Source organism: Trachemys scripta, chromosome 3 (genome assembly GCF_013100865.1).
Source record: "Trachemys scripta elegans isolate TJP31775 chromosome 3, CAS_Tse_1.0, whole genome shotgun sequence".
Lineage (NCBI taxonomy): Eukaryota > Metazoa > Chordata > Testudines > Emydidae > Trachemys > Trachemys scripta.
The window spans coordinates 88,741,705-88,767,653 of record NC_048300.1 but is presented as its reverse complement, the minus strand read 5'-3'; the positions used below and the strand labels follow the sequence as shown (position 1 = coordinate 88,767,653).

Sequence of the window (25,949 nt, the reverse complement as noted above, 5' to 3'; positions counted from 1 at the left end):
AATTTTGCTTTAGTATCCACAGAAATTTCATGGTTAAGTAGTCACTCAGAGAAAACGTCTTACTTGCCTTTGGCAAGTGAGTGCTATGTCAGGCCCTGATTATATTTTAAAATAGTAAACTGAAATAACATTTGATCCTCTCTTCTGTACATCCTGCCTTTTTTCTGGAGATTGTTCCTTGAAGGGTAAGTAAGGTGATTAAAGTGTGATTATCTACTTTTTATTTTTAACCACTATTCAAACCAGAGTAGTTTTCCAATGTAATTAGAACGCATTTGGGGTTTTATGTGGCTGAGTAACACACTGGTGATCCTGAACCTTGTGCAGTCAAGAAAATAATGTAGAAAGCAGATGTCTCCAGCTCAGAAATGCAATTGCAGCATGTAGCAGTGATCCTTTTCGGTATAAAGCAGTGATTGGCAGAATTATACCTTCATAGTTAGAGAATATCCATATACCTGTCATGAATTCTAAGCTGTGTGGGCTAGCTGTTGGTATTCATATAATGAATAGATGCCTGCAAGCAATTTCTTTGGTAAATAAATCAATCCATTAGATGTTAGGGTAAAAATTCTACTAATCAGGAAAACTTTTTCTCCTATATTAAAATTGGAATTCTTAATCAAACATAACAATCAATTTTAAGCTAAAATCTGTTTTTATAAAAGCCACCTTTTATTGACCATAGGACAAATAGGAATGTTTCTCTGATTTTCAAATTAGAATTGAAACATTTTTAGGCAGATGTTACTCATGCAGTGTTTGCAATCTATACATTGTGCTGCTATTTGAGACCCTGACAGTGAAACTGAATTGACCAGGGGGGTTGTTAAATAAGTCAAACAGACTATTTCCACTTTCCAAACTGAGAAACGCGGGGGGGAAATAAGCATAAACAGGGAAAATTTTGTGTTTTTTTTTTTTTCAGTTTTAAAATAATCTAAAGTGGTGTTTTAACATTATTTTATAATCTGAAAGCATCCTTTTTATTTTAAATGTGGGAAACCCGTCATTTTAAGTAGGGGAGAGATGCAAAGTCTTTGATCAGTAATGAAATAAGTTAATTTAAACAAAGCTGTCTTCCTATAATGTCTGCATTCAAGCAACAGATATAAAACAGCTTTGAATATTTTGTAGAATATAGCTGTGCAAGTGACTCATAATAAATAATTTTATCCAACAAATGTAGCCTCCTCTTTTGCTCATGAAATAGGTGCAAGAGGATTTGATTTTTCTGTAATGTAGACTCCATTTACAATTATTTGGTGACTGTTTTTACAATCAAAAAAAAATTCTATGGATTGATTGCAAACAATTTTCTGTATATATTTGCTATTCATTTTTTTGCTATGGAAACTGTCATGATTAGCTGTGATTTTAGTAACATAAGTCACACTGTATTGTTTTTGTTCCCTGTTTGGATGTTGTGATGCTTCCCAGAGGTACACAGAGTTGAGGCACCTTGCTACTACCTGCTGTTAGTGTGAGGAAGCCTTGTTTGTGCCTGCTGACTCCACTGGCCACAGGCAACACAAGCACTCCCCTCTAGACCTACGCAGGCCCTGCTCTCTCGCGCACTGTCTCTCTCCAGGTTAGTGACAGGCACACTCCAACCCCCATACGTCACCCTGGTGTGTCTGGTCTCTGTTCCACAGGACATTAACAGATTCAGAAGAAGGACCATACGGGGTCAGAGCAATGGTCCATCTAGCCCAGTAGCCTGTCTTTTGACAGTGTCCAGTGCCAAGTGTTTCAGAGGGAATGAACAGAACAGGGCAATTTCGAGTGATCCATCCCCTGTCATCCAGTCCCAGCTTCTGGCATTCGGAGGTTTAGGGACATCCGGGGCATAGGGTTGTGTCCCTGAGCATCTTGGCTAATAGCTATTAATGGACTTACCCTCCATAAATTTATCTAATTCTTTTTTTAACCTAGTTATATTAGCTGTTTCCAAAAAGCAGTACACACCAGCTTACCAGTTTCTCCTCAGATCATTGGTCTTAAATGTGTTTATAGTGAAATCAAGTAAAAGTTTATTTAATAAAGTACAGAGAGCCAAATGATAGTAAATAGAATTATTGGGGGGAAATGATCACATAAAATGAAATCATAAGACACATTCTAGAACCTAGACTTAATTAACTAGATAATTTCATTTCTGATAGAGCAATGCTCACCCAAAATCCCTCCAGCATTTTGCAGCCAAGTTTGGCTACGATCTTCTCTTCATGAGAGGAGTCATGCCGTCAGCTTGCCTCCTCAATAAAAAATCCTAGGTGTCTGTATGCACCCCCAGATATATCAGAACAATCCATTGTCTTTCATAAGCAGGACACCACCTTGATGGTTGTTTTTTCCTGAGTATATTCCATTTAAGGAGTTTTAGAACAGTTGTACAATTTTAGGGGAAAGTGAAGGAGGGATGAGGTAGGAAAGAGGAGACACAGGCACTGCCATGCATTCTACTTACTGTGCTAAATTATCACAACAGAATTCTTATATGGCCTGATTCAACCACCACTGACGTTAATGGAAAAACTCCCATTGACTTTGGAGGAGCTGGATCAGGCCCTTAAAGATTATCAGTTTCACATGAAGATGACACCAAAACTACTAATAAATCTAAAAGACTGAAGAATAAATGAAGAATATAAATAAAGCAGATCTTCAGTCCTAAAATAGAAATTGCCAAAGGAAATGCACTTATGCTGCCAATCCTAATTGATTTCGTTTTATGCCGCTTTGATTTCCGACATCTTTATAAACTGCCAGGACCTGAAGAAGAGCTCTGTGTAAGCTGGAAAGCTTACCTCTTTCACCAACAGAAGTTGGTCCAATAACAGATATTACTTCACCCATCTTGTCTCTCTAATATCCTGTGACCAATATGGCTACAACAACCCTGCAAACAGGACTATTTCTGTTACTTTTTTGATTTTGGGAGACACCAGGAAGAATAAATATTTCCATTAGAAATACAGAATATCTTCATTTGTGTACCCTTTTCTCAGTAAAAAAAAATATTTTTTTTTACAAGTTGACCTTTTTGCTAAAAAACAAACAAAAAAAAGTAGTAATTTTTAAAATTAGAGCTGCAAGAAGTTAGGTTATTTCTTTGTGGACACTGGAATAAAGACTTGAAATGTGATAGTCAAATCAATTTTTTTTTAAAAAAAAAAAACTCAGTACAGCCACTTGGGAAAACAAAAAAATCTAGTGACACTCACAAATGGAGAAAAAATTATCACTTCTAATTAAGTTTGTGAAAGAATGAAAGTATTAGTGTCTTTTTAACATATAAAGAGTTACTTCGTAGAGAATATTAAAGTATAATGGAATGTGATCCAGGACATACAGCTTTTTCAGGTGTCTTAGTGGACCTAATCATTGAGACCTGAGATGAAAAAAGGGGAAGAAATGATTTAGGGGAGAGCAGACGATATAGTCAAAAACTGGAGGGTGCTAGAGTGAAAGTTTTGAGTGATTTTTTCCTGCTAATAGAATCATAGAAGATTAGGGTTGTAAGAGACCTCAAGAGGTCATCTAGTCCAACCTCCTACTCAAAGTAGGACCAACCCCAACTAAATCATCCTAGCCAGGGCTTTGTCAAGCCGGGCCTTAAAAACCTCTAAGGATGCAGATTCCACCACCTCCCTAGGTAGCCCATTCCAGTGCTTCACCACCCTCCTAGTGAAATAGTGTTTCCAAATATCCAACCTAGACCTCCCCCACTGCAACTTGAGACCATTGTTCCTTGTTCTGTCATCTGCCATCACTGAGAACAGCCTATCTCCATCCACTTTGGAACCCCCCTTCGGGTAGTTGAAGGCTCCTATCAAATCCCCCCTCACTCTTCTCTTCTGCAGACTAAATAATCCCAGTTCCCTCAGCCTCTCCTCAATAGACTTTCCCTTTCTGCTTAAATCATTCCTGCCATAGAAAACTTATCCCAGGCAATTATAAAATTACTTCAGTAGATGAGTTGTTTCTGGGTTGGACCCGATTTCACCAAATCACTCTTTTCAAAGTACAGTGTATAAATATTTCCAACAATTTGCCAGCTGGTAAGGTTCACATGAAATGTTTTTGTTTAAATAGTTTCCCTGGTTATTCACCACTATTCCAGGCGCAGGAAAGAAAAACTGGGAGTGACTTGTTAAAATAGTCACAGCACATAACTGAGTAAAAAATAAGGGATGGGTATCAGAAATATTTTCTGTAGAAGCCTCTCACCAGGTTCTCCTTCTAGTAGTGGGTGTGTCAGGTTTGCCAGATGGCATCAACTTCCTAAACTGAAAGTACAAGTTATTTAGAACAGGTTGATCAGTAGTAGTAGTATAAAGCTTTTAAAATATTTGTATGCTGTGGCTGTTTGCAAGTTAGAATAATTTGTATAAAGCTTCATGGTCCAGTATAGCTGACATTTGTGGACATCACTTGATATTGTTTCACTATGCATTAATACTCTAACACAGGGGTAGGCAACCTATGGCATACATGACGAAGGCGGCACGCAAGCTGATTTTCAGTGGTACTCACGCTGCCCGGGTCCTGGCCACCGGTCCGGGTGGTGTCTGCATTTTAATTTAATTTTAATTGAAGCTTCTTAAACATTTTAAAAACCTTCTTTACTTTACATACAACAATAGTTTAATTCTATATTATAGACTTATATAAAGAGACCTTCTAAAAACATTAAAATGTATTACTGGCACGCAAAACCTTAAATTAGAGTGAATAAATGAAGATTTGGCATACCACTTCCGATAGGTTGCTGACCCCTGCTCTAACTTCACCTTTAATGGAGCATTAGTTGAAAAATGTTTGTTTACGTCATTAACAGAAAAGACAAACGGGACTTACAGTGCTATAGTCTGCAGTGCTATAGTCAGCTATAAATCAATGGTCCCACTTTTCGATTGTATTTGGACTATGCAGAAGAGGTTTTTTTAAAAAGGGGAGGCTTTGGTTAGCTAACATTATATAATAATTGAGAACTCTCCTCTTCAGGAGCCAAAAAAATTAGGATATGACTAGCAATGTCCTTATAATGGGCCTTTCAGGGATCTGTCCCCAGGGCCGTCTCCAGGCACCAGACGAGAAAGCACGTGCCTGGAGCAGCACATTGTAAGAGGCAGCATTCCAGCCAGCCCAGCCCTGCAGGGGCATGGACCCCGGTCCGGGGCGGGTAGGAACTAGCGATCCCCGCCACTAATCGTGCCACCAGGCTCCCCGGGACACACCATTCCCCACCTCCTGCACCGGCCTCTGCCTCCCATGTCGCTCTGAGCCCGGCCCGGCCGAGCCAAGCCGCCTTTAAAGGAGCGGCTGAGCCAGCACCTCCGGCAGCCCCTGGGCACCGGAAGGAGGGAGGGTTCTGCAGTGGCCCAGGGGGCAGTGGAGGCAGGGAAGGAGGGTTCTGCGGCGGCCAGCGGGCAGCAGAGGTAGGGAGGGAGAGTTTTGTGGCGGCCCGGTGAGCAGTGGTGGCAGGGATGGTTCTGCGGCGGCGTGGCAGGCACCGGAGGGAGGGAGGGTTCTGCAGCGGCCCGCGGAGGGACGGGCCCTACTGATCCCGGCGCTGTTTGCACTGTGCCGAGCCCCGCTGCAATGCCGGCCCCGCGTGGAGGTTGCAGACCCCAGCCAGCGCTGCCTGTGTCGGCCCCCTCGGAGCTTGCCCAGCCGGGAGAGGCACCCCAAGGTCGGAGGGGGGAGCCCCTCTCGCCCAGCTTCAAGCGGGCTGCAGCGCCTGGCTGCCCACGGGCGGAGGGAGCAGGTGGGTGCTGCCTTTCACCCCCCTGTGAGCCGCCTTGACCGCCCTCCCTGTGCTGCCGTTTTTTTTTTTGCTTCGGCAGTCCGGCCGCCTTTTTTTTTTTTTTTGCCTGGGGTGAAGCCGGTCCTGTCTGTCCCCATCAGCTGCTACATGGAAAGTACACACACACACAAGTCTGCTCCTTTCAACAGGAGTGTTCAATGTCAGTCTAGCAATGGCTGGCTTTCAGCCCTCCAGCCAAGGCTTTCTGATGATTTCTGTCCTTTTTGGAGTTCTAGGTGAATCAATCAATCAATCCAAGATCAGCAAAACAAATAAAACAAAAGGGTGAAAGGAGCAACCTGTAGGCAGTTTCAGTTCAGCCCCTTTTCAGAGGGGCCCAGCCCAGGATGGGCCAGAGTCCACTCCAAAGTTCACTGGATCTCCAGCACAAGTTATAGGATTTGGTCCCTTTCCCCTTTTTTCAGACAGGGTCTCTGTTCCCTTCCTGTGAGGATAGAGGCTCTGCTAGCTACCAGGTATTTTCATGGGAGCTGGGAAGCTCAAGAGCCTGCTCCTTTCCTAGGGCTGCCCACTGAGTGGAGCTTTCTCCTCCATTGCTGGCATGACTTGCAGGTGCTGGGTGGCAGGGCTTCTCCAGCCCAAAGCAGCCCCTTAAGCCCCCTGATTCTGGTGCAGTTTATACACCTCATCACAGGCCCTCTCTACTCTAGTGTCTGAGTGCCTCCCAAGTGAAAATAAAAATCTCAATAGGTTAGTGGTGTAATCTTCCTCAGTTATTTCCCTAAGGCAGTTGGGGCTATGTATGGGTTTTGTTCATTTCCTTCTCTAGCTCCTCTTCAGCTCTTTTTCCTCATCTTCCTTTTTCTATCTTTATCTTTGCTGTTTTTAGTTACAACTGTGCTAGCGTCAAGTTGAAGAAAGTAAGTTTTGCACTTAGTTTTGAGAGCCGAGTCACTGATTACTCTTAATCATGTTTTCGGTTTTCTTAAGGGTTTGCTGTTCAGTCGACCCAGGACTGAGCTCACCAACTCTGCCCTTTTTGGCAGAAAATGAAATGGACAGCTGTTCATTCTGGGCTTCTCCTGGGCATCAGCTGCCTTCCTTTTGTATACCCACTAAGGTGTATTGTCTTTTGAGGTATTTCGAAAACCCCAGAAGAAAATGCAAGCTACCAGATGCACAGATGAGTCTGGCTGACTACCTTTTGTTATTATTTTGTTTATGTGGTATCCACTATGGCTAAACACTCTCTAGACATGCAGGGAGGATGGTCCTTGCCTCAAAGAACTTGCAAGCTAGGGAAAGACAGACAAAACGAGGAGTTGGTTAGGGAAGAAGAGCAACAAAAAGGGATTTTTATACAAATTAATAAGATTCACTGTAAGCAACATCAGAAAACTCTCTTTAAGAGAGATTTAAAAGTAAAGAGAATAGTGTTCTTATAGATTAATGAAGGGAGGCCATACTATGTACAGAGGAGACCATGTAGAAGAAAGTGCAAAGGTGATTGTGGGAGAGGCTCACAAATATGTGGACAAGGTTAAGAAAGTCGGTGGAGTGAAGGGTGTGTGTGGAAGGTAACAGAAAACTTGATAAGAGAAGATAATTAGGAAGGGATAGAGTATTTTATTGAGCTTTGTGGGTAGTGACCAAATGCTTACATTTCTTACAATTGCTGTTGGGGAGACAGTGGAGGGATTAAAAGACAGAAATGAGGTGATCATATTGATAGGCGGTGAGGACCTTAGAAATTGCATTTTGTAAGGAATGAAGGGGAACAAAACCCTTAATTGTTGGTAATGGCTGCCTGTTTCTCTAGACTTCCATTTTCTCCCTCCCACCCCCTGCTTCTCCACCTCCTCATTTGGATTTTGGCTACAGTGCATGTTGTAGTTGGAAGCTGTATTTGGAGATGCATAAATGCATATTTGGACTTGCAATGGGGAGATTTTCAAAGGCACAGGCCTTAGGCACCTAGCTGCTTTTGAACTCCTGCTGACTGCCAATGTGGGCTAGGCTCCTAATTGCCATTTGTGCCTTTGAAAACTTTACCCTTAATGTACTGGCAGATAAAGGGATTTTGGTTATTAATCGGCAGATATTTGTTAGTTGCGGTAGTATGGGAAGTGTGCGATGTAATTATTATATTGTATTTTATATATGTTGACATTTAATTACTATAAAACTACCCAGACCAATTGTGGGATTTTTCCCCAATAAATTAATAAATATTTTTCTTGATAAAATTAAACATCTCCATCTGGGTTTGGTTTTTAAAATATATCATTTGTGCAAAAAGGCATTATTCTGTAAAGTAACTTTCTGCCATTCTCTATTAAAGATGGACCATTTACTTTGTGGACCGTTTACTCCACAAGTGATCTTATTACATTACTTGTGTATGTGGCTAATATCTGTGGGATGGTACCAACTGGTGTCTAAATTGCTCCTAGTTTTAAAATATCTACCAAGCTTCCCCGTTGTTGCTCTTTCTCAATTACTTCTTACAGTAGTCACACAAAACACACTAATATATTCTCAGTACTAGAATCCCATTTTTCACAAAATTACTTTGCTATTTCAGGTCACATCACTTTTTAAGGCTTTGCATAGACTTCTTTAGTCATGCAGAGGGTATCACAGATATTTATCTTTGGCACCTACAAGAAAAATTTTTAATGAATGTTGTTCAGTACCCTGAATGCTTTTGCTGGGGGTGGTTTATAAATGAAATTATTATTTTATATATTCACTCAATCTACTCTAGAGGCCAAAAGGCTGAATTATTTTCTTTTCATCTGCAGTAAACATACTGAGATGCCCAAACTTGGTGGCTTTAAAGATCCGTTGTCCCCCAAAGATGTTGCAAATCAGTGTCCACATCCAGAAAGATTTAATTAGCAATCACTCTTTGTTTAATTTATTATTGGTTTCTATACTAATTTCATTACAAAAGACTAATAAAGATTTTATCAAGACAATGATTTTCATACTGGTGTACATTATGTACTTAAGTTTGTATATAGTTCAGTATTTCTTAGGTGAACATTACCAGTTAAGGATCCAGTCTAGTCAGTCTTACTCATGTGAGTAAATATTCTTTATGTGCATAGTCACTCTGAGGTCAATGAGCCTAATCACATGAGGTAAGAATAGCTCACAGGAGTAAGGTATGAAGGATCAGATACAAAGATTGTGATTAAAATAAAGATTTGTGAAATTATTGGACAGGATTTAATCCAGCACTATTGTGTTTATTTTCCTTTGTGTACTTCAACCTCATTAGGATCTTGGAGAAAATAGACAAATTCTGTATTTAAAAGAGCTTACAAAGAGTATTTATTTAGGGGGTTTTTATTTTGCTACTTTTATTGATGTTTCAAGAGGAAACAAAAGCAACAAGTACAAATTTCCATGCAAAGTACAAAGTCTGTCAGCCTGAATAGATGTAGTCATACATTGTGACATCATAGTCCTACAAAGAGCCATAGTTATAAATATTACAAAGCATGCACAGATGTCTTGGATCTCAAGATAATTAGCCAGTTTGACATCCAAGACAATGGATCCTGTGTCTTCTGTCATACTGCAACTATCTATAGTAACTTTGATCAGTGCAAGGGGAGCTGTTGGTTTTAACTAAGTGCTTGTCTACACTGCCCTGCAGTTTGGACTACAGGGGTATGAATACGAACACACCAAGGTGGTGCAGTGTAGTGACCCCGTATGGATGCTATGAGTATGAACTAAAAAGTTCCTAGTTCTAAAGTGGATTGATTTAAATCACAAAGAGGAAAGCCTCAATTTAAATCAATTTAATTCAACTTTTCCATTTGTACTTCAGTTATTTTCTAAAGAAGGGTGCATTCTCACTTGTTGATATAACCATTAAAACATGTTGATTTACAACTAAACGGAATGATTTACACTAGATTTGCTGCATCTTTTAGCAACCTAGAAGGGTACACTATACATTTATTTAAGAAAATATAAAGCTTAATATTTTCAGATTCTTAATAAGTGTACATTTTTAGTATGTTAGAAAATGGTGAATGATATATTGCTTATTTAGTAGATAATTAACTTTTTGCTTTTGTGTCAAGCTGCATTAGGATGGGAACTGGAATTTAAACATACAAAACAGTATATAACATTTATTTTTATTAAACAAAACAACCTTAAATGTTTTGGATACATAAACTGCTCATATCAAAACATGTTTCACATTTACAACTAAATGATTTGTTAAAGGAACAGAGGGATTAACTGTAGTCAGTGAATTGAATTTAATTATTTCAGGTCAGCCTGGGAAAATTTTCAAATATGCCTAAGTGAAAGGGACTGAAATTAAAGTTCCTACTTGCTTAAGTCTCTTAAAAATGAGATAACGGTCCCCTCCCTCCTCCTTTTTATTTATAAACTGGAAGAGAGAGACAAGTTTTCCTGCCTTTTCAACTCCCAGTCAGTTTCTCAACTTTGAATTAAATAGTTCAAATGAAGAAAATATTCTTCCTGTGCCTGCGGAAAAGACCATTGCTCTCAAAAGCTGCTTTAGGACTTCAATAAACTCTGGTTCTAGGTGCTTAGCTAGTGACTTTCACCAGTCCAATGGTGTGACTTTCTTTAAAATATCATCAGCAAACATGTACTGCTTGAATGGTTTTCCGCCAGCCCTAAAATGTATTATGTCTGGCAAGATCAATGGGTGATTATTAGATGTTTCTTTACTGCCTGCAGTTTAACTTTGTTGTTGAGTATGTCTTTCTTCAATGTCTCTTGAAGTTCTGTGCAGATTTCAACAGCATCAGCAATACAGCAACAATCTTTCTGCAGTTTGTCCAAGGCTATGGAAATATGCTGAACTTATCTTCTATACGTCTCTTTAGTCCCATGTTGACTACTTTGGCTGTGATAGTTCCATCTTCTTTGTCATTATTTTCTAAACACATTGTCATCAAAATAGGCTAGTTCTTAATAAGTAGTTCAAAACAGTCAACCACTGAATTCCATTATACAACTTGGGGGAGAATCAGTGATGGTGAAGCGAAGTGATTGTTACAGAAGTATTTTGTAATTTCAACAACATTTTCCTTTATTGCTGGAGTTTTACTGAAGTCTTTGGCTAAAAGTTGCATCTGTTGTAAGTTTCAGAATCCCTTCATTATCTTCTTCTACATTTCTGCACGTCTTTGCTACATTTGCAGCATTGTCTCTGACAAATTTTCACTTGAATTTTTGTTTACAATTTGTTGTAGCTTTTACTGCTGCTGCTTTTAAGTATTCTGCTTTTTGGGCGTTTCCTGATGAAGCAATTGTTTCTGTAAGATAGACAACCCCATCTTCTGTTGTGTCATAAGCACATATTACTGAATAATTATATACCCATGAAGACTAGATTAACAAATTTCCCGTCAATGTATTTTGCATACTGTTCAGTTTCCTTCTTATATACTGTATCTAGCAACCTTTCAGCAATGTCTGCTCTGCAGGGTAGTGTGGTGTGGCCATAATGATGGTGAACCATGAAATGTTTTCTCTGAACAAGACAAAAGGGATAATGGAGTCTTGCTGGAATTTGCTGGTCCTGATTACAAACTCATCCATGGATTTACAGGATGATGAAGAAAGACTTGTGGGTTTTCTTGGTTTTTATTTTTTTGGGGTGGGGTGGGGTTTATATAGGTAATTACTGTGTGACATATGTTTAGTTGCAGCACTGCTGGTGCTACCAGCAGATAACTCTGAAGCTGTAGTCATTGCAGAGGATGGATGTTCATAACCCCTTATGTCTAAGCCAGGTCTTTAAACAAAATGGTAAAAATAGTCAGTCACTCACTGAATATTACTTAGTGCACTGCTTTTAAAAAAAATGCAATTGTAAATGAAAGATTTCTCCTACTGAAGCTATTTGTTTCACTTTTTAAATGATAGAATTTATTCTAAACCCAGTTTTATAGGGAAAAATAATAAATCATAAGGGTTTAAATAGATTTAAATAATCCTTATCTCTAGCAACATACCAAACAGTTTGGGAAAACAAATGTTTAAAATTCAGAAATGTCTAATATATTTTTTCTTTTAAACTGGAAATCTTCAACTAGGATTTTTGATTATACTGAGCAATAAAAAAAAATCATTTCAGAAATCCAGCAGTAACAGTAAAAATGATTTGATAAATATTCCCACAGCAAGCTAACATACCAATTATACTTTGAACACAAACATCTTGAAATTCATAAGTAAATTAATCCACCAAAAACACAAATTTATGACAATTGAAGTTATCATTCACTAGCATAGTAAGACATGGAAGGTGGTCCATAAGAATGGTGCAGGAACAAGTTTACTAACCAGCTGATCCAGATTGTTCAGACATGTACATATCATCGTCTTCAAAGTCATTGCCTTCTGAGGAGTATTTTTCATAGTGTTTAATTCTGACAACCCGACCTTCCATCTTTTTGTTGCACTGTTTTACATTTGGCATGTGTTCCTTTTTTATGCATATGTACAGGAATTTCTTGAAAATACTCCCTGATAGGGTCTCTTTATGACCTGCAACCATGGCAGGTTTTTTTTACCTCCAGTTCCAAGGAGTTGACATCAGCACTAGAGGCTGCACTCTGAAGAATGTTGTCCTGCTTTGACACCAGCATTGCTCCTTTCTGGTTGCACACTCTGCTGCATAACTCCCCGGTGCCAACCCACCTCCACCACTACCCCCAGAAAAATAAAAGAACTAACAATCCAAGACTACTTCTTGTGTAACCCACTTTTGCACTGCAGTATTTTTATTTAGAGGGAAGCAGTTGACAAATTAATGGATTTCTGTTTGTGCTTCTGTGTACGCATGCAAGGAGATAGAGCAAGGCCATTTATTAAAGTGCCCAGAACCATCTAGAAGCAAGAAGTAGTAGTTACCAGGCAGATCAGTGTTTTTCTATTAGCTGGAGAGTAAGTTTCCATGGTGGGTAGAGTCATAAATATTCATAATTTGAGAACCAAGCCAATCAGAGCTCAGGTGCAAAGAAGCTATAAAAATAGGCATATGAGACCACCTAGGTGGGCTCAGTGGATGATCATGATGAGTCACATCATGGTGTCTCCTGGAGACAGAGACTGGGTCCCAATGTCCATGATGACTTTGCCATTCTCTTGCACAGATTTTGGGTCTACATCAAAAGTTAGAATCAGGGGGAAAACATCTTTCTCAATATAGAAAAGCAGCCTTTAACTCAATGTTTTTTATAGAGGCTCATGGGTGTAGCATATTTATTTTTTATGTAAGTGTTTTAAGTGGTAATAAGTTTAGGCCTTAACATATTTTGTATAAAATGAAATCTGAATTTAAAACAGGTTTGTTTTTAAAAAGAGAAACTTCTTATAATTTAAATAACAAAATAAAATCTGATTTAAATTTAAAACAATTCCCCCCCCCCCCCCCCAAAAAAAAAAACATTTTTATCCCCCTTGCCTCGTTTTCATTAATGTAGTCCCGTGTGATGAGAACCACATTAATGCAAAGTAGGAACCTTTTAGTTCATGCATACAAGAGCAATTTAGTGCACTTGCCCGTATGCTATCAAGGGCTGAATAGGTCATATTAAATATTTAATTAGTGGATTAGTTTTGTATCTTTTCCATTTGAAATGTTAGCTGTGGTAGAAGGAAAAAAGTGGAAAGTGAATTTTGCGTTCATTACAAAGCACTTAGAAAGTGACCTAGACAAGCTAGCTACATATTGTGTCCCACAGAAGCTTTTTGTTACTCTCTTGCCCATCCTTTCAAGTTAAGGTTTATACAAAGTGATATTTGCATCTAGCTAGTCTTCAAGGAAGGTAACTTTTAAATACTAGTGAATACTTCTTAAGTCTTATAACGAATCCAGAGAGGAATGCTGTAAACTAAAAGACCAACCTGGCCTACAAATGATTCATGTCAGAAAATGTCAAGGAAACTTTATTTTACATATTAGATATTTGTTTCTCAAACATTTTGACAGACGGAAATACTTTAAGGCTTCAAGAGGGTCTAGGCTCGCCTTACAGGCCTGCCGGGATATAGTGCTTTGAAATGGAAGTTTAACGTTTAGGGTTTAAAGAGTCTATACTATATGATGAGCTTTTAAAAGGAGAAGCTCTTTGTTTCCTAGCTATATGATATTTTTAAATAATTACTTGAAAAAATACAGTGTCAGCCTGTTTAGGTCCTAAATATAACATGCCTTTAAACTTTCATATTAAAATAGGAACCATTATTCTTTGTACCCTACACTAACTGCTGGAATTCTCAAATAAAATAATAATTGTTCTTAAAAGTGACTGTTCAAAAGTAACTGTCCTAGGGCCTGGAAAGAGATATTGGGCTAAATACAGAGGCAAATCTAAACTGCTGTGATGGAAGGAACCAGGAGAAGGATTCAGAGGGTGCATTACTTAGACTCATTCTCCCAAATATATGCTCTCACTACTATATGTACTAAATACATATTTATCTTACACATCACCTTTGAATTCACCTACTAGGTATAAGGAAAACCAAGTTGCTGTAACTTACACGCTAAGGAGCGGAAAGAGAGAAGTGTAGTAGGAAAGTATCCAACACAAAGGTGTAAGAAGTAACAGAGTTTAAAATGGCAATTCCTACTTTTAGCTTTACACCTTCTGGCTCCCCAGCATGCAGGTTGCATCAGCATAGACTCGTGTACATCAGTGAAAAGCCACTTAGAGATGCATCATTCAACGTGCATTATGCATTCTCTCTGAATTTGGTCCCTTAAGTATTGTGGCATTTTCTATTTAAAAAATACCAATATATTCACTAAAGTTCTTATTCCCACCTTCTGAAACGTCACTATTTTTTCAGGCACTGAGCAATTGCTACACTTGAGCAAAGCTATTTCTCTACATACTCACTGTGATTAAGGAAAAATAGTTAAGGAATTACAAAAAATGTGTGTCTTATTTGGAAAGTGATCATAAAGTTACTTGTACATCGCATACACATTTATTATACCAAACAATATTTTGAGACTCTTTCTTGGTCACTAGTGTTGTACTGGTATGATATAGTCCCTTTACCCAAGACGCTATAGCTATTAGTGCAGTATTGATTAACTCTTGGTGTTGGGGGGAGGGAGCAGAAATCCTGCAATTGATAAAGTAATTATCTTTTTAATTCACAATTTTGACAACTTGCTGATGCCACTAAACAAGAGCAAATTTCTTGGTGTAAAGGGCATGCAGGGAATGTCATGAATCCACAGGATCAGTGCTACGGACCCAGCTTTGGAACAGTCTCTAGGAGGAACCCCTAGGTGACAGACCCACTAGGCATCTCACTTTTCCTTCAGGGTCAGCGGCATGGCTTCACCACCTCCTTAGACTGGACCTCTGGGCCTTCAGCAGTCATTCTTCACACGGTGAGGTCTGTTCAATAAGTCCAACTGAGACAGACTCCTGATAGAGATTTTACACTCTTCAGGGATTAATGCATCTTCAGCTTCCCTAAGGAGAGTCAGGGAAGTCCATATCCCTCTGGATCATTGGTTGCTAGGCATCAATCTCCTGGTTCTTGGATTTACCATTGTCTTCTCAGATGCTCCACTGATATGGAGACTAAGGCCCAGACAGCTATATGACGCCCGCACCCATGTGTTTGCCCTGAGAGCAAACAATCCCCTTCCACCCACTGGATAACAGTGCAGCAGATAGATGAAACTGAGGCACAAACAGGCCTCATAAAAGTATTACAAAATATTCCCACTTTGTCACAGGGAGCAAGGCTAAAAAGGAAATCAATAAAGGACACATTTTCTTTCAAGGCAAGAGCTATTTCTCAGCATGAGTTGAGATCTCTCAACCTTGGGAAATTGCATCTTTTTGACCTTCTGTGGATAGCCACAAATTATTTTTTTGTGAAGCATGACCTATTTGTAGAGCAAGCTTATGTGAGAAGGAAAGGCATTATCAAAATTGAAATATCTTTTTTACTTTGCACATTTTACTGAGGAGAGGAAGATCTTCATTTCGTTGCCACAGTTTTCTCACCCAGGCAAAAATGTCAGGCAGAGTTTACTCTTCCAAATATGTGATCATTATAGATGAAGCAACTCTAAACTCAAAGGTTCTAGAAGTCTTAATGGTGCTAGAGGTTTGGGTTGTCTGCTCGTGTTGCCGGTGCTGGCTGTTCCCTCTTTTTATTCATTAACACCATAAGTGTCCTGAAGTTCAAAGCAAGAGGCCCCCAATGCAGATTCTGCAGTAATACCAGTCAGGATCAAACAAAGAGATAAGAACTCCTGGCATTTCCAAGTGATGGGTAGGTTCTGTGGAAGGCAGCTTCTCCCTTCTGCCTCTCCCTTCTGTTAGAGGGCTGAGATCCCACCAATATTACCAGTAAAAACTACCAACAGTTGACTCATGCTCTCTGGACAATGTATCATAAATATTGCTAACTATAAGCTTCGATGGTATCTCCTACTCCAGTGGTTCTCAAACTTCATTGCACCACAACCCCCTTCTGACAACGAAAAGTACTACATGACCCCACAAGGGGGGACCGACGCCTGAGTCCGCCCCAGGCAGGGGGGTCGAAGCCCAATGGCTTCCACCCCTGGGGGGGTGGAGGGTGAAGCCCTAGGAGGGATGACCTGTAAACGGAGTCCCGCCACCTAGGGCTGAAGCTGAAGCCTGAGCCCCACCACTCAGGGCTGAAGCTCTTCGGCTTCCGCTTTGGCCCTGGTGCCCAGTAGGTCTAACGCCAGCCCTGATGACCCCATTAAAACAGGGCCACGACCCACTTCGGTGTCCCAGTCCACAGTTTCAGATCCCCTGACCTTCTCCTTTACCTGCCACCCTATATGGAAAAGATGAATAGGACACCCAGCCAAAATTTTCAGCCAGCACTTAGCTGGCTGTGTTTTGATCAGTGGTTGGAAGGGAGATTAAATTGGGCCATACATTAGTGAACACTCCGCTAAATAGACCCTTCAACCAGTACTTCGTTGAAGCCCACAAACCTATGATGGAGAGGAGAGTGAAATCAAAAAGCGAGGAAATATGTAAAATACAACAAAGATGGGGGATGGAAGGAGACAAATCTCAAAAGGAAACAAATGTTACCCCGTCAATAAGATGTTGCTGTTTCAATTATTTGTAACTATATGGTGTTTGCTCAAGTGCCAGGAAAATTGAATCCTCTGTTATATCGCTGGGGGATAAGGGTAACCATACAGATAAACAAATACACATTCATAACTGAAAGATGTGTGGAACAATCCCTCAGATTTCTAGCCTATATAGCCTGTTGTGATGTCACATATTATTATGTCTCTAACTAATTCCTATGAGAAGGGATGGACCCAATTTATTCACTTCTTATAGTTTTACCAATATATAAACTAGCTCTCATCTGCCTATTACTGAATACCCTGCTAAACCCAGGGTTGAGAGTTCAATCCTTGAGGGGGCCACTTAGGGATCTGGGGCAAAATCAGTACTTCATCCTGCTAGTGAAGGCAGGGGGCTGGACTCGATGACCTTTCAAGGTCCCTTCCAGTTCTAGGAGATAGGATATCTCCATTAATTTATATTATTTTATTTAGTGTTCTGCCTGAACCAATGACAAGTTTAAGGTTTGATATCTTATGACATTAAGACTAGAAACTGGAACTTTATACCATTAGGAGGTGTTGATTCCCCAGCATATCAATATGTGAGAGAATGAGGGTGTTTAAAAAAGGCATTCTCCAGAGATGCTGCATGAAATTTCCTTTTTTTTCAGAAAGCCACTTTGTGTAATCTAATGCTTAGGATCATGCCCCTAAAATGTTTTGTGTGCATGTGACCAAACGCATCCCTGTGTTCACACCCTACACACTATTTTAATAATCCTTTATACAAAATATCCCGTGAGGTATCATTTGAAAACTAATAACTCGCTGGTCAATAATATCATAGTGAAATGTAAGTAGCTACATTATACATAAAATTATTCATTCCCCCATATGATATTGATAGCACATGTTCAAACCCATGTAGCCCCAATTAAGCAGGAGTGGCTAAGCAGCTCTAAAACAAAGGAATATGTGCTTACCCCATTTTACATAAAAGTAGTAAACAATGTTTTGAGACAGCAAGAGGGAGACAAGGCAAATAGGGGAGAAGAAAGAGCATGAGGGCACCTTCACCCCCAGACTCCACAGTGCCTCCTTTACTGTTTGAATAAACTTTAAGGAGCAATGCTCAGAAAAATCACTTCAAAGAGGAAATGGACTATAAAAGTGAGGGGCAAAACCACCCCAGGGATCTCGCTCTTTCTGTTTCGCTCACTTGGTTTTTCACCTAAGATGGACAAAGAAACTAGCCTTTTGGACTTTGAGGGCAGATGCCAACTTGAGAGTTTGGACAAGGATTTTACCTTGAACCAAATAGTTTAAGTTTTAGCACTAAACAGCGTATTATCTTTATTTCTCTTGTAACCATTTCTGACTTTAATGTCTTCTACTCACTTTAAATCTGCATCTCTGTAGTTAATTGTCTTATTCTTTAATGAATCCTAATCCAGTGTTGTGTTTAAACTGAAATTTTTTGGTAACTCTAAAGTAGCAAACTGTTGGATATTGATCCCTTAGAGGGGCAACAGACCTCTAATATCTCAACTGTCCAGGAGAGGGCTGACAGTTCAGAATACATGTTTTCGGGGAAAATCCAGGACTGGCAGTGTGTCAGGGTCACCCTGCAAGTGGTAATCAAGGCTGGTGAAAGCCAGACTGTTGACTGGAGTGTTGCTGGCAGGTTGCAGCTATACACAGACATTTAGAGTGTGACCTGCATGCTGTTTAGCTGTTTGATAGGGGACCAGGTTGTGAACTACAGCAGCAAAACATTGTGAGGCACCCAAGGTTGCAGGGCAGTTAGTGCCACAACCTCTCACTAGTCTGGATTGAACCACAGAAGGTGATAGTGGCATAGTCAAAACAGGATTTATACATAGCATGCTGTTTACACTCTAAGCACTGGTGTAACAGTTTTAAGTGAGTCTCAAGTATGGTGGTTACCATTCATTATTTTCTGCTTGTTTATTTCAGGTAAGGGAAATAGAAATAGCCAGGCGTAAATATGAGCACCATCAAAGCCACGATAAAGCCAGAGCAGCCAAGTTTGGGAGTTAAAGCAGCAAAGCATTGTGAGGCACCCAAGGTTGCAGGGCAGATGGTGACACAACAGCTCACTGGTCTGGATTGAACCCTGAATTGTGATAATTTCCATTCCATATTTTACAATTATATTTTTCTCTGTTAACTGCTCAAGCATTGCATTATGTACCAGTTATGTGAGGCAAAGTGCACTATAAAGTACTTACCCATGCACAATGCCCATCACTTTGAAACACCAGTATTCTAATGGAATTTCTAATCACTTCAGGAACCCACTGTGTGTTCCACTACAGCAAAGAAGTTAATAGCAACTAACATTTTAAGCTCCTGAAATATTTATCAGTAGCTTGATAAAACTGAAGATGCTAATTCTGAATTTTTCTCATTCCCAAGAAGATTCAGTAACTTTACCCTCAATAGCCACTCAGGAATTTGAAATAGATTTATAGCAGAAATATGTGGCCCAAACAACTGTCACACAAAACCTTGAAAAAGCTAATAAATATAGTAAACTCAGAAGTCTGTGGTGCATGTGTTTAATTTTTTAAATCAAGATAATCCTAAATACATTCTTCAAGAAAATACTCTCCTGTAGGTCTTAAACATAAAGACACAATAAAAACAAACTGGTGTGTTTGGACAGATGTGGTTTTTTTTTTTTGTTTTTTTTTTGCGTAGAATTTGAGGACTTTCAGATTTATAGCATGCCTTTCCTGTCTGACTACAAATAGTCAGTTAGCATACGTCAATGGAGACATAAAAGATGGGGAAAACAAAACAGGCTTTGGATAGGACTTAGACTGAGAAAGGGAGGAGGCATAAAAGCATCTGTGTTATTTTCTGAATCTTGGGCTCCATTACAATTTAAAATTTTAGAGAGACAAGGTGGGTGAGGTAATATCTTTTATTGGACCAACTTCTGTTGGAGAGGGAGCCAAACTCCCAAGCTTACACAGAGCTCTTCTTCAGGTCTGGGAAACATACTCAGAATGTCACAGCTAAATATAAGGTGGAATATTGTTTAGCATAAGTAATTAACGCATATTCAAGGTACCATTCAAAGTGAAGTAGTCCATTTGCGAAAAGGAGAGGAGAGGCAGGGAAACCTACCCTGGTAGATTTCCACCACAACAACAACTACACCTGTCCATTAAACTCTCTCTGGAACACTCCCACATTAGCATCAAATTCCTAGACATACCAACTAGCTTCAGCAATGGAACCCTACAGACAACTGTGTTCAGAAAACCCACAGGTAACCACACCTACCTTCATAGATCCAGTAATCACCCCAAACACAACAAGAAATCTGTTATCCATAGCCAAGCACTCAGATATCGCAGAATATACTCCAAGGAGAAATTACACGATACTTATATACACATTAACATGTTCAAAACCACCTTCACCAAACAAGGACACTCCACCAGAGAAGTAAATCATATCATGGAACGAGCCACCTAAATACAAGGAGAGAACCTGCTTCAATACAGAAATCCCACTCTGATCCACACCCTTAGTTGTCACCTGCCACCCCACACAGAACCCATACAGGGTATCCTCAAACAGCTACAACCTATACTTGATAGGGACCCCATTCTGAAATAAATCTTTCCTGAACCCCCCACTTCTGGTCTTCAAACAAACCCCCAGCCTCTCCAAGCTCATCATCAGAAACAGGTTCCCCACAGACTTGGACACACTAACTCAAAGCGGGACCAGCCTCTGCCAGAACAACTGATGCAAAACCTGCAGACATATCTCTACTGCTACAATGATCAGCACCCCCCACAACACACCTTTTAAGATCCATGGGTCCTACACATGGCTATCACAACATGTGGTGTACCTCATCCAGTGTCCCGGGTGGTTCATGAACCTCTAGCTGGGGAAGGCTAGTCTCCAGCCCCGCCCCTTCCATTCGCCCCGGAACCTAGAGTCCCCCCATCACGCCCACCAGCCTCTGCCCCAAGCTGGCTAGTGCCCAAAGTCAGCCCCCCTACCCCAGCCCTGGAGCACTGGGAGGGAGAGCATACAACAGCCCTGGAGTGCCAAGAGGGAGAGCGCACGGTGGCGACACTGCAGCCTCCCCCCGCCTCGGAGGGCCTAGAGGGAGAGCGTGTGGTGGCGCTGCTGCAGCCTCCTCAGCCCTGGGAAGGTGGGCAACGTGGCCCCAGCCTCTGGAGCCCAGCGGCTCTGCCGAAGCAGGGCCCTCATGGCGGAGTGTGGGCAGGGCCATTCCTGGCCAGCCTCCCCTACCCACCCCCCAGTGCACTAAATGCCCCAATAACAATTATGTAGGTGAAACTAGAAAATCAGTGGAATGCCCTGGAATGAACTCTCACAGGAAAATGATAAAAGACAAAAACACTATCACCTGTGTTATGATAACACAAAGCGATCACATTGTATCTAACTTATCAGTCCTCATCCTAAAAGGAACCTGCACAACATTTTCAAAAGATGAGCCTGGGAGCTTAAATTCATAGCTTTGCTAGACACTAAAAATCATGGACTAAATAAAAACATTGGATTTCTGGCGGCTTACTACAATCTATAATTCCCATAGCTTCCTTTTTCTCCCTCCCCACACACACTGCCTTTCCCCCTATGACTGGAGGGGTGTTAATGGGCCACTTCATCTCAAATGGTTCCTTGGAATTTGTGTTAACTACTTATTCTAAACAGTCTAGGCTTGGTCTACACTACATACTTATTTCAGTATAACTACAATGCTAAGGGGTGTGAAAAATCCACACTCCTGAGCAATGTAGTTATACTGACCTCAACTCCCCAAGTAGACAACACTGTCGGTGGGAGAGCTTCTCTTGCCAACATAGCTACCACCTCTCATGGCGGTGGAATTATTAAGCCAACAGGAGAGCTCTCTCTCATCGGCTTACAGTGTCTTCACCAGGCACGCTACAGTGGCACAGGTGCGCCAATGAAAATTTGTAGCGTAGACCTGCCCTGAGTAAGTTTCCCAGACTTGAAGAAGAGTTCTGTGTAAGCTCAAAAGCTTGTCTCTTTCACCAACAGAAGTTGGTCCAATAAAAGATATTACCTCATCCACCTGGTCTTTCTAATGTCCTGGGTCTGGCACAGGTACAACAACCCTGCATACAATAATTTAAAGTATTGTCATAAATGTCAGTGTAGTCTCTCCAAAGCGAAGCTACAAAATGATTTTTCCTGACAATCTGCTTTTTATAATCACTAAATAAAATATTAAAACTCTAAATTCCACCGTACCCAAGAAAAATCTAATTCTACATGTATGGCTTTCAGAGTTACACAGTTTTAACCTATTGGCCTTGACAAACAGCAGCAGCATATTTCCCTAACGTTCTTCAGAACTGTCACGGACTCTTACCACTATCCTTGCAAGTTAGTTCGGGAGACGGAAGAGAAGGACTTGGTTAAGTAAGGAAAGGAAAAGAATGGACTTTGAGCTGATAGTGCAAGTGGGCATTCAGACAATTACCACTTTATATCATGCCTCCACACAAAATGTCCCCGGATTATTTCTCAAAACATAAAATAAAGGATTTAAAACACGATAGCTAAAAAAGCTAAGAAAAAAAATTGAGAAAAGCAAACCCTTAAGCGTAACTCTTTTACATCAAACTGTATTTCAGTTGTTTTGCCATGGAAGTTGTTTGGTGTAGAAGTGTTGGTTCTAACTGAAAAATAGCAGATCTGAGATGGAAGATATCATGAACTGAATAACAAAAGAAGGGGAAATATTTTCTGCACCGTAATTAATGGATGGAGTGGTAATGGACACAGGGAAATCTCAAATGTGTAATCTAGAAATGTGGCACAAAATTATAGTGATAGGAGGACTACAGTTCTGAGTAAAAAAGAATACATTGGAGACCAAATCCAGATAATTAAACTGGTACTCTATGTGTGATAGTAGAAATGTATATGCTTATTTCTCCAGTTGTGTTAAAGCATAAATTTATGTAATTTAACAGAAGACCATCTCTGTCCTGTATTAATTTCTTAAATAATAGTAACATTGCATTAAAATACTGGGGGGGGGGGCATCCTAAGAAGTTCTCTGACTAGTTTGCAAATACCAATTAAATCATGATTTGTTCTACACTATTTAGAGGGCTTTTCTCAAGTAAAGTAGCACTTTATTAATTATATTCCATTTTTTTCTACCTCTCATTTCAGAACGGTTTGATCACCATTGTCCCTGGGTAGGCAACTGTGTGGGGAAAAGAAACTACAGATTTTTTTATATGTTTATTTTATCTCTGTCCTTTCTGACAGTCTTTATATTTGCATTCGTTATCACCCACGTCATCCTTCGTAAGTATGCTGGTGAAATCAGATTATGTATATAGCCATTTGCTTGAGTTTTTATTTTTAATTTAATCTTTTGATCATCTAGGGTTTGGGGTTTGTTTTTCTACCCTTTCTCTGAAGCTTCAGAGCCCCCAGTGATATGCTGTGGTATGGCAAGCTGAATTCCCATGCCAGGCTTCCTATAGTAGAGCTTAGCCTTAATGTAATTTTTAATTTTCTTTCTGTCATCTAGTGGGCAGTTTCTTTGAGGAATTGCTCATATGCTTTGTGCCCAGGATAATGTCTATGTCCCTCTATCCTGCATTTTTAACAGATAGTTTGCTTAGACATAGACATTCTTGAAACATCCTTGTGTATGATAGGGTGTATGTGATAAGATAGTGTAAGATATGTAATCATGGGTTTGATACTGGTTTTTATATTTCTATGCTGGATTGGGTTCGGAGGTATTTCCGTGTTTTTTTTCCATAGTTGATAAATCCTACTAATCCCAATATATATCTCAACTTCTCATGATTGAAAAGGTCTTTCAAACTCTAGTACATTTTTATAAGGAATTTTAAAAACTATTGGTATCTCTCATCTGTGGTAAATAAGAATAGCCACCCTTGAGGCCACTTTCAAAACTGGGCCTTTCCTGTTAGTTTTCTTTATAATAGTTAATTCCAGCTTTTTGTCTAACACATTATGCAGCGAGTTTGTTAATCACAGTGCCCACAGAAATGGTTCTACAGAAAAATCTGCCAACGTCTGATTTTTTTAAGTTATTTGAACCCTACAAAAATGAAGCTGTTTTCCTTTCTAAAAACAAAACCTGCCATAGCACGTGCTTTTTAGAGGAAGAATAGAACAATTTTCACAAGATCCCTTCAAATGTACAACATAGACTAGAACCAAGAGCAGTTTGAAATGTGGGGAATCTGTGGCCACAGTCTGTCCTTTCCACCAAGTCCATCAGTTCTAAATTAATATTACTTGGAATACTGTCATTAGAAAAATGTCATTCATGCTCCTAAAGAAGGAAAAATTCATTATTGGAACTATTTTTACTGTTACTGTTTAAACCTTTGAGGCTTTTATTACGCATGTGTGCGCACACATATTTCGGAAAAGTATGTCTATGAGGAATTTTTTTATTCATGCTCTTATTCTGGTTTGCCATTTTTAATATATTTAATCTATTTTAAAACCTGACTTATCCAAGAGTATAAATTCTCTGCAGTTATGAGTTGATTCCCCTTTCCTTCCTGCAGACTGGAGAGCTTTTTTTGCAGAGCACACTGAGTGAGATTGCTCCAGTATTTGATCTCCAACATGGCAGGTGGCACCTTAAAGGCTAACAGATTTATTTGGGCATAAGCTTTCGTGGGTAAAAAAACCTCACTTCTTCAGATGCATCAATATCCTTGTTGTTTTTGTGGATACAGACTAACACGGCTACCCCCTGATACTTGACAACATGGCAGGTGAATTTACCATCACTTTACAGTGGTCGCTATTGAAAAAAATCAGTATTTACTACAGTAGTGGTAATTAGATTAAGATTGGGGCAGAGAGTTTCACACTATATGCTTGAACAACACATAACACACGGTGTATGTTGCAAATATTGTGCAGTAAACATTAAATGCTGACTTCTGTAAAGATACTATCTGTGCAGGATTCTTGATGTGGAGTCTCATCACCCTAGCATGAGACAGCAAAACCTCCCAAAAGCTTGTTTGGTCCCCGAAGGGCAGTGGTAGCAAGTCGGAGTTTGAGCAACCTCCACGCTGCTGATTGACCTCAGCTTTAACCTAAGCTTTTGGGTGTATCCAGTCCTTTCTTGACTGCAGTCTTTGAAGGAGCTCTCTGCAAAAGTTGTATCTAACTGCAGCCGCAACTCTTGAGCTCCCTTAGTGCCTATCCTGCTTCAGGTATTGTTTCTGTGCTTCTTTCCTTTGACAGCCAGTCTTTTTTTTTTTTTTTTTTGTAATCCTACAATTGTTTAACTGCTGCTTGCCAATAAGTGCTGATAGAGGAGCAGTCTCCGGGAACCTCAATTCCCTAATCCCTGTCTTTGTATTTGGCATTGAGTGCTTCAGTGCTTCGCTTAAGCACCTCTGTGCTTTGGTGTTTTCAAAGTTTCAGTTCATTTCCTTGAGACTTTGGTCTTTGTGCAGTGATTTGGAATTCATTCAGCTTCAAAGATACTTCCCTCTGTTTCTCTTTCAGGCTGTTTCTCCACTGCCTCATCCCTTTGGCAGCAAGGCAGTAGGGTGACCAGATGTCCCGATTTTATAGGGGCAATCCCGATTTTTGGGTCTTTTTCTTATATAAGCTCCTATTACCCCCCCCCGTCCCGATTTTTCACACTTGCTGTCTGGTCACCCTAAAAGCCAGACAACTCAACAGCTCAGCAAAAAACCTTCCTATCCAAGGACAATATCCAAGACAATGCCAGTTTGGCAGAAAGGATATGCAAGGAATACCAGGTGACAGTTTGGCCATGCTACAATTTCATGGCCACAACTGTAGCTGTAAAACCTATGGTATATCTGCACAAAAGAGCAACAGAGGGTCCTGTGGCACCTTTGAGACTAACAGAAGTACTGGGAGCATAAGCTTTCGTGGGTAAGAACCTCACTTCTTCAGATGCAAGAAGAAGAATCTTGCATCTGAAGAAGTGAGGTTCTTACCCACGAAAGCTTATGCTCC

General features: G+C 40.0%; 1 protein-coding gene across 7 annotated transcripts in view; it reads left to right on the top strand.

Annotated features, from left to right (window-relative positions):
* LOC117874810 (probable palmitoyltransferase ZDHHC14) overlaps window positions 1–25,949 on the top strand; it is a 343,602-nt gene that overhangs the window by 108,221 nt on the left and 209,432 nt on the right. For 6 of the 7 annotated variants that reach the window (XM_034765318.1, XM_034765317.1, XM_034765319.1 and 3 more), the window contains one exon: window positions 23,118–23,255. The exons of the other annotated variant lie outside the window; for it this stretch is intronic. In XM_034765318.1, the coding sequence (XP_034621209.1) occupies window positions 23,118–23,255 (138 nt within the window). The remainder of the gene's footprint in view (window positions 1–23,117; window positions 23,256–25,949) is intronic. 7 annotated transcript variants of the gene reach the window in all.